Source organism: Oncorhynchus kisutch, unplaced genomic scaffold (assembly GCF_002021735.2).
Source record: "Oncorhynchus kisutch isolate 150728-3 unplaced genomic scaffold, Okis_V2 scaffold2914, whole genome shotgun sequence".
NCBI classification, from domain to species: Eukaryota; Metazoa; Chordata; class Actinopteri; order Salmoniformes; family Salmonidae; genus Oncorhynchus; species Oncorhynchus kisutch.
In genome coordinates, this window is record NW_022264859.1 from 2,900 (window position 1) to 12,486 (window position 9,587).

At 44.0% G+C, this 9,587-nt stretch overlaps 1 protein-coding gene across 2 annotated transcripts; it reads left to right on the plus strand.

Annotated features, from left to right (window-relative positions):
- Positions 1-938: 938 nt before the first annotated feature.
- On the plus strand, positions 939-7,529 carry LOC116371044 (uncharacterized). 2 transcript variants are annotated; one of them, XM_031819982.1, is made up of 5 exons: positions 939-1,094; positions 1,185-1,472; positions 1,620-1,738; positions 7,059-7,146; positions 7,289-7,529. In XM_031819982.1, exons 1-5 carry the CDS (start codon positions 990-992, stop codon positions 7,334-7,336), a joined length of 648 nt encoding a protein of 215 aa, XP_031675842.1. In that variant the 5' UTR covers positions 939-989; the 3' UTR covers positions 7,337-7,529. The 2 variants fall into 2 exon arrangements, with proteins under 2 accessions (XP_031675842.1, XP_031675841.1); XM_031819981.1 differs by lacking the exons at positions 939-1,094; positions 1,185-1,472; positions 1,620-1,738 and adding an exon at positions 4,120-5,112.
- Positions 7,530-9,587: the final 2,058 nt, after the last annotated feature.

The following is a 9,587-nucleotide window of genomic DNA, read 5'->3' on the forward strand; positions in this document are numbered from 1 at the left end:
GTCCGAGTTTTTTTTTCTTTTTCGGGTTCTTGAACACTCTGAAGTCGGAAGTCCGTTGTTTTCAACACGGCCAAAGGCGACACAGTAGGCTGACATCTAAACATGACTTTGTGCTTGCTGTCTTTCAGGAGTCAGAGGTCAGTGGGAATGACCTCACCCTCATAGACCTGGGTGACCCCATCATTGACGGTGGATGTTATGAAGGAAGACAGGTAGTGATTTACACTAATGACACATTTGTGACTGGTTACAGGATCACATAGGCCTACAGATACAGATTATGTAGTAGGTCAAAGGTCACCAGCCTACGGAGAGGTAGGCCCAGAGCCATGTATTTAGAGAGATGGGACATCTATCTGCATTATGTTCCTTTCTAGGGAGTTTTTCCTAGCCACCGTGCTTCTACACCTGCATTGCTTGCTGTTTGGGGTTTTAGGCTGGGTTTCTGTACAGCACTTTGACATATCAGCTGATGTACGAAGGGCTATATAAATAAATTTGATTTGATTATGTTGCATTTACATCAAAATGTATACATTACATGACACAGTATAATCAAAGATATCCATATGAGAGCTGGCTCCCCATGCGCAATATTGACATTTTAAACACTAATATGTACCTGAACATCTATTTTATAATTGACTTATAATGAAAGGGTAAATGAAAGGCTCAAAAGGCGCTAACATGGAGTCCTTTCTAAAAGTTTGCCAAATTCTCTAAATATATAACTCTGGATAGGCCGAGTCATCTCAGATTATTGGAACCATAGAATTCCAGTGATTCTATCCTAATTCTAGAAGGATTCATTCTACTTCTATGATTCTACTTCTATAATTGGAACACATCCTCACACTCACATTATAGTGACCTTAGAGAGATTCCTTTTTCTGTATCACAGAGAGGTTGAGAGACAGACCAAGTTGGAAGAGGCTGTTCTAGAGACAGATATCCCAACTCTGTCACTAGAGGCTGAAGGAGAGATTGAGATGCAGGAGGCTGATCTGAAGACAGATGGCACATCTCAGTCACAGGAGGTTGAAGGAGAGAGTGAGTTGGACGAGGCCATTGTCATCCCATCTCAGTCACAGGAGGTATGATGTTTTGTGCTTTAATGACGCATTGAAGATTAAAATGACAAATTAATTGACCAAGCTTGAGCTAGTAAAGGTCTTCTAATCCAGGAGGCCAAAGGAGAGAGTGAGTTGAATCAGGTTGATCTGAAGACATCCACATCAACTCTGACACTGGAGGTCGAAGGAGAGAGTGAGTTGAATCAGGTTGATCTGAAGACATCCACATCAACTCTGACACTGGAGGTCGAAGGAGAGAGTGATTTGAATCAGGTTGATCTGAAGACATCCACATCAACTCTGACACTGGAGGTCGAAGGAGAGAGTGTGATGCAGGAGAGTGATGATGTAGAAACAGCCGGGCCATCTCAATCCCAGGAGACTGAACGAGTGGCAAAGGTAAATGCTTCCAGATAACAGTGTGTGTGTGTGTACATGTCTGTTTGTACACGCAGACAGTAGTTCGTAAACAGACACTGCGTTAACAGTGCTATGGCGAATTTGATTGAATTCCAGCCTAAGTCTGCTTTCTGTTGTCCCCATCAGGCTGCAGTGGTGACCTTCACTACCATGACCCGCAAGGCTGCAGCCTCCCAGACCAGCCTCAGCAGGGGAAAGAGAAGCTACCCAGACCTACACACCTTTGTGCAGGACATGAAGGATGGGTAAGGTTGTCTTTGGTTCCCCGTGCATCCCCTAGATATGTTCCCTATTAGAGCCTTGGTCAACAATAGTTCCGTATTTAAGGAATATGGGCCATTTGCGACGTACCCATAGGGACAATCTCAATTGCATTCTCCTAGAGTTCTCTCTTCCCGCCTCCTTCTCAAAACCCATTGGATGAGAAAGCCCTCCCTTTTGTCCATCTCGTCCAATGGGTTTTGAGAAGGAGGTAAGGTTCTCGTCTCGGGCAAATACAAGGGACTCAACTGACCAACTGACCAATCAGGGATGTTTGGATGTGGCCTACTTCCGTAGAGGTCCATCCATAACGTAATCTAAGAGAATAGAGGTATATCATGTAGTTTATTTGTGTACCTTTTTTTATTTACTTTTCAGCCATTGGAATCTGCTGAGTGAGAATATGCGTTCCGGGGTGAGTTTATAGTCACTTCTAAAGTAGTTCATGTTGGTAAGATGGACCAAACATTCCAAACTCTTATTGGTGGGAAATCGTGCAGGACCTTTAATTCAGAGGAATTCCAAACTTTTTCACTCAGGCCCCCCTTTCCAGCATTGTGGAACATCCTGAACCACTGCTTTAATTGACTAGCTTAAGTAAACACATGGTGCAGCAGTGCAGCTCTGTTAACAAACTAACTCTGTATGGTCTTTTAACATTTCAGATGAGCAGAGATGAGTTTAGTGCTAGGTGCATGGATATTACAAATTGGGTAATGGAGTCTACATCCACTGTGGTCGTTCCCGCCCTTGACCTCACCATGCAGATCAGGCTCTCTGATTCGTCAAGCTCTTCTGGATCAGGAAGCAATGTGGCTAGAGAAGTGACCTCTCTTGGCCGCAGCGTCAGATTCAGCTTTCGTGGTGGACCCAGTAGACGCACCAGTTCAAGAAACTACTTGCAGCACACAAACTCCCACGCCTTTCCCCTACTCTCACAGGTACCTACCCTATCCCCTCCTCTCACAGGTACCTACCCCCTCCTCTCATAGGTACTTACCACTATCCCCTCCTCTCACAGGTACCTACCCCTATCCCCTCCTCTCACAGGTACCTACCCCTATCCCCTCCTCTCACAGGTACCTACCCCTATCCCCTCCTCTCACAGGTACTTACCCCTATCCCCTCCTCTCACAGGTACTTACCCCTATCCCCTCCTCTCACAGGTACCTACCCCCTATCCCCTCCTCTCATAGGTACTTACCACTATCCCCTCCTCTCATAGGTACTTACCACTATCCCCTCCTCTCACAGGTCCTTACCCCTATCCCCTCCTCTCATAGGTACTTATCCCTATCCCCTCCTCTCACAGGTACTTACCACTATCCCCTCCTCTCACAGGTACCTACCCCTTTCCCCTCCTCTCATAGGTACTGTACCCCTATCCCCTCCTCTCATAGGTACTTACCACTATCCCCTCCTCTCATAGGTACTTACCACTATCCCCTCCTCTCATAGGTGCTTACCCCTATCCCCTCCTCTCATAGTGCTTACCCCTATCCCCTCCTCTCATAGGTACCTACCCCTATCCCCTCCTCTCATAGGTACCTACCCCTATCCCCTCCTCTCATAGGTGCTTACCCCTATCCCCTCCTCTCATAGGTGCTTACCCCTATCCCCTCCTCTCATAGGTGCTTACCCCTATCCCCTCCTCTCATAGGTACCTACCCCTATCCCCTCCTCTCACAGGTACTTACCCCTATCCCCTCCTCTCATAGGTGCTTACCCCTATCCCCTCCTCTCACAGGTACTTACCCCCTATCCCCTCCTCTCATAGGTACTTACCCCTATCCCCTCCTCTCATAGGTACTTACCCCTATCCCCTCCTCTCACAGGAACTTACCCCTATCCCCTCCTCTCACAGGTACTTACCCCTATCCCCTCCTCTCACAGGTACTTACCCCTATCCCCTCCTCTCACAGGTACTTACCCCTATCCCCTCCTCTCATAGGTGCTTACCCCTATCCCCTCCTCTCATAGGTACCTACCCCTATCCCCTCCTCTCACAGGTACTTACCCCTATCCCCTCCTCTCACAGGTACTTACCCCTATCCCCTCCTCTCACAGGTACTTACCCCTATCCCCTCCTCTCACAGGTACTTACCCCTATCCCCTCCTCTCACAGGTACTTACCCCTATCCCCTCCTCTCATAGGTACTTACCCCTATCCCCTCCTCTCACAGGTACTTACCCCTATCCCCTCCTCTCATAGGTACTTACCCCTTTCCCCTCCTCTTCTTGTAGGTTTTTCTAAAAACATTATTCCCATGTCCCTTGTTATAAGTACAAATATCCATTCCAGATCCACCTAGAGAGAAATACTACTTAGGTGCTTCCAAATTCTTGGATCATATTTTGTAATTTGTTATCATGTACTATTAATTTCTGTTGTGCATTCTGCAGTTCCATGACCTCTTTGCTGAGTGTTGACGAAGAGCGATATGTCTCCTCACCTGAGGGTGGTGATAGAGAGATGAGACACAGACCCCACTCGGCACCACTGAGTTCTGTGTTTGGAATCTCTGAGGATTCTGTCTTCAACATGGTCCAGAGAGGCCAGTCACAGAGTGAGATCGTACTGTCGTCCAGTTGGAGTAGACGGGAGAAATACAGACCTGTCAAAATACCAACGGACACCAGGTTTATGATGGGTATTGTAGAGTTGGTAATGAACCTTCTCAATTCCAGATTGGCTGAGCTAATGCGAAGTTTCAGTCAGGGAACTCTAGGTCCGCTGTCTGGTAGTATCTCAGCAAGTCAGCAGTTTGCCCAAGAAATGCTAAGCATGGTGTCTGCTAAGATGTATTCCCATGCCATAGAGCATATTGCGCACGGCCACAAGTCTCCCCTTGAGTTAGAGAGGGAGCTTGAGGCCATATTGGGTCCTCTGGCTGGACAGGTTATAGTCATCATCATAGATAGCATCTTTAAGGCTAAAGCCAACGGAAGAAACGAGGGACGAGCGACCAGCCCCTTGACCTATTTTCTCACTGCCATTTCAGCAGAAATACAAAGCCTAGTTGTTCAGAGATCGGCTAGCAGACCGTCCACCAGACTGTCCAACAACGACCCACTGCTGAACGTTTCCAAGTCAAAGGTCTTAAGATCAGTTCTGCTCAAAATGGCAGAACTCTTTGGCCAAGGTCCAAGTGAAACCTGTCTAGTTCCACTAGTCCAGAGTCAGTCCAACAACTCTGTTTGCGACTGGACTCTGAATGCAGGCACCGTTCATCCAAGTCAATTTCTGTCCCACAACAGAATGACAGAAGTGTCCTCTGCCAGGGGGGAAGAGACTAAGAAGAACAGGAAGTGGCATTTCCTACACAAAATTGTCAAGATTCCAAAGATCAGGATTAAGGTAGAGGGCTCAGTGTCTTTAGTTTACCTCTGTAAGGCAGGGCTGAAATGTACCCTACAGATTCACTAAACCCCTATTGTCTCTGCATTAGAACAATGCTGTTGTCATTGTCTTTAGGAGGTTGAGTGAGGCCGCTGTAATACAATCCTAATACACATGGGAGAGAGAGTCAATGGATGTGTTCCAAATTGCACCCTATTCCCTATATAGTGCACTACTTTTGACCAGAGCTCGATGGGCCCTTGTCAAAAGTAGTGCCTTACGTAGCCAATAGGGTGACTTTTGGGATGCATGCCATACAGTGCCTTGCGAAAGTATTCGGCCCCCTTGAACTTTGCGACCTTTTGCCACATTTCATTTTTTTGTGAAGAATCAACAACAAGTGGGACACAATCATGAAGTGGAACGACATTTATTGGATATTTCAAACTTTTTTAACAAATCAAAAACTGAAAAATTGGGCGTGCAAAATTATTCAGCCCCTTTACTTTCAGTGCAGCAAACTCTCTCCAGAAGTTCAGTGAGGATCTCTGAATGATCCAATGTTGACCTAAATGACTAATGATGATAAATACAATCCACCTGTGTGTAATCAAGTCTCCGTATAAATGCACCTGCACTGTGATAGTCTCAGAGGTCCGTTAAAAGCGCAGAGAGCATCATGAAGAACAAGGAACACACCAGGCAGGTCCGAGATACTGTTGTGAAGAAGTTTAAAGCCGGATTTGGATACAAAAAGATTTCCCAAGCTTTAAACATCCCAAGGAGCACTGTGCAAGCCATAATATTGAAATGGAAGGAGTATCAGACCACTGCAAATCTACCAAGACCTGGCCGTCCCTCTAAACTTTCAGCTCATACAAGGAGAAGACTGATCAGAGATGCAGCCAAGAGGCCCATGATCACTCTGGATGAACTGCAGAGATCTACAGCTGAGGTGGGAGACTCTGTCCATAGGACAACAATCAGTCGTATATTGCACAAATCTGGCCTTTATGGAAGAGTGGCAAGAAGAAAGCCATTTCTTAAAGATATCCATAAAAGGTGTCGTTTAAAGTTTGCCACAAGCCACCTGGGAGACACACCAAACATGTGGAAGAAGGTGCTCTGGTCAGATGAAACCAAAATTGAACTTTTTGGCAACAATGCTAAATGTTATGTTTGGCGTAAAAGCAACACAGCTCATCACCCTGAACACACCATCCCCACTGTCAAACATGGTGGTGGCAGCATCATGGTTTGGGCCTGCTTTTCTTCAGCAGGGACAGGGAAGATGGTTAAAATTGATGGGAAGATGGATGGAGCCAAATACAGGACCGTTCTGGAAGAAAACCTGATGGGAGTCTGCAAAAGACCTGAGACTGGGACGGAGATTTGTCTTCCAACAAGACAATGATCCAAAACATAAAGCAAAATCTACAATGGAATGGTTCAAAAATAAACATATCCAGGTGTTAGAATGGCCAAGTCAAAGTCCAGACCTGAATCCAATCGAGAATCTGTGGAAAGAACTGAAAACTGCTGTTCACAAATGCTCTCCATCCAACCTCACTGAGCTCGAGCTGTTTTGCAAGGAGGAATGGGAAAAAATGTCAGTCTCTCGATGTGCAAAACTGATAGAGACATACCCCAAGCGACTTACAGCTGTAATCGCAGCAAAAGGTGGCGCTACAAAGTATTAACTTAAGGGGGCTGAAGAATTTTGCACGCCCAATTTTTCAGTTTTTGATTTGTTAAAAAAGTTTGAAATATCCAATAAATGTCGTTCCACTTCATGATTGTGTCCCACTTGTTGTTGATTCTTCACAAAAAAATACAGTTTTATATATTTTTGTTTGAAGCCTGAAATGTGGCAAAAGGTCGCAAAGTTCAAGGGGGCCGAATACTTTCGCAAGGCACTGTATATTTTACACAGGCTCAGTTGTCCTGATGTGTTTTGTCAACAGCTATTCAAGACAAAAGGGGAACCGAAGAGCCACCCTGAACAGGATTCTCTGCCTACCAAACGTCTCAGAGAGACTCGTATTTCACAGGGTAAGTGATAAGCATTGATTATGTCATATTGATGTATCACCCTATGGCCAGCTTGTTAAAACGGTGACTACAGATACAGGCGGACAGACAGGCAGACAGATACACACATTCATTTTCTGATTATGAAATATTCTTATCACAGATGCTGAGTGTGAGGTTCTATCCACTTCCCCACCCAAGGAGGCCCTGACAACCACACTGGCCCCTGCTCCCCAGGAGTCCCAGTCCCGTAAACGCCCTCTCATAGTCAGGGTGTTACGAGCTATCTCCAGAGCCGTCTCCAAACCATTCAGAAAAGCTTTTGGGAAGAAGAATTAGCCAAATGCCGGATTTTATTACTATTTTAATCAGAGCCTTTATTTAATAAAACATTACTGCATTGATTTCTGTCTATAGTCGTCTTACTGTTTGTGCAAGATAATGGTACTTCAAACCACATCGTCAAACATATTTATAGTGAAGCACTTCATATTTTTTATTTTATTTAACCTTCATTTAACTAGGCAAGTCAGTTAAGAACAAATTATTATTTACAATGACGGCCTACCCCGGCCAAACCTGGATGTATAAGATGAACAGAGAACACTTTGTAACACTTTCTATGAAGCCCATATCTATAATGCATACACTCAAGTTTACTCATCATTGGGAAAGGTAGGCCAAACGGCCTTTACTTATCATTGGGAAAGGTAGGATGTGTTTTGGACACATCCTTTCTGTGCTCTAGCAATTTAAGAACAGATGCCTCCTTCCATCAGCCGTAGGCACCTTGTTCAGTATCTGTCACTTTACAGTACTATAGTTCATGATCTGGTTCTACTTAGTTTATGACATTCCTCCTCGTTCTTATAGGCTGGAGCAGACTTGGTTTGTCTCAAAATAAGACCGGTTTAAAATAGTTTTAGCCAGTTAAAGCAGGGTTTACCAAACTTTTTTTTCAAGGTGAAGGGGGAGGTTCGGACAGCTAAAGGACGTCCATTTTTTTGCACTGACCACAGACGTGGTCAAGTGTAAATATGACTTCTTACATGAGCCTGACAGTGCATCTCACGAAAGACAACGCCATCTCAGGCTAACATAGTTTGGAAAGCAATTGGCTATTGCTTCAAAGAGAAGACAATGAAAAGACTAATCTGTCTTTTAGTTATCAAAATTCTGAACTTAATTGAGCGAACAGTATTTTTGGCATCTGGCTATATCCCCGGTGAGTGTGCATACTCACTTTCTTTATCCCTGGGTCAGTGCCACTTGAAAGTCATATTGAAAAAGATTCTGCTAATCTCTATAGTCATATAAAGTGTAGTAGAATTGCATGGTCTATTGGTAAATAGCCCACCCTTTTTCACCTACCTCATCCCCATACTGTTTTTATTTATTTACTTTTCTGCTCTTTTGCACACCAATATCTCTACTTGTACATGACCATCTGATCATTCATCACTCCAGTGTTAATCTGCAAAATTGTAATTATTTGCCTACCTCCTCATGCCTTTTGCACACATTGTATATAGACTCCCCCTTTGGTTTCTACTGTGTTATTGACTTGTTAATTGTTTACTCCATGTGTAACTCTTTGTTGTCTGCTCACACTGCTATGCTTTATCTTGGCCAGGTCGCAGTTTCAAATGAGAACTTGTTCTCAACTAGCCTACCTGGTTAAATAAAGGTGAAATAAATAAAAAAAATGATAAAAAATATTTTTAAAAGGCCAATTTGTTTTCCTGTAAATAGAAACATATCTGATATAGCCTAGCCTAGGCTTACTCCACCACGCGCTGCATTGAACAGACGTTTTTTTGCGAACAGTGATTGAGTTATATTATTAGTCTAAATGATGACTATCCAATTTACTAATCACATTAGCAATAGATAGCTATCTTACATAAGTCTGTAAATGTGATGATGCATAGAATGCTTTATATGTTATTTATGGTGAAAATTAGCTTCCCCTTAACTTGAGACTCGCGCGCCTATGAGCAAGACAGTTAGGCCTAAACACTGTTTTCCTTTGCTAATGTTTCGTCCGTCCGTCGGCTGTCAGTTATGTCGATGACTGTGTACATACAGTGGGGCAAAAAAGTATTTAGTCAGCCACCAATTGTGCAAGTTCTCTCACTTAAAAAGATGAGTAGCCTGTTATTTTCATCATAGGTACACTTCAACTATGACAGACAAAATGAGAAGAAAAAAATCCAGAAAATCACATTGTAGGATTTTTCATGAATTTATTTGCAAATTGTGGTGGAAAATAAGTATTTGGTCAATAACAAAAGTTTATCTCAATACTTTGTTATATACCCTTTGTTGGCAAAAGTCTTCACAAGGTTTTCACACACTGTTGCTGGTATTTTGGCCCATTCCTCCATGCAGATCTCCTCTAGAGCAGTGATGTTTTGGGGCTGTTGCTGGGCAACACGGACTTTCAACTCCCTCCAAAGATT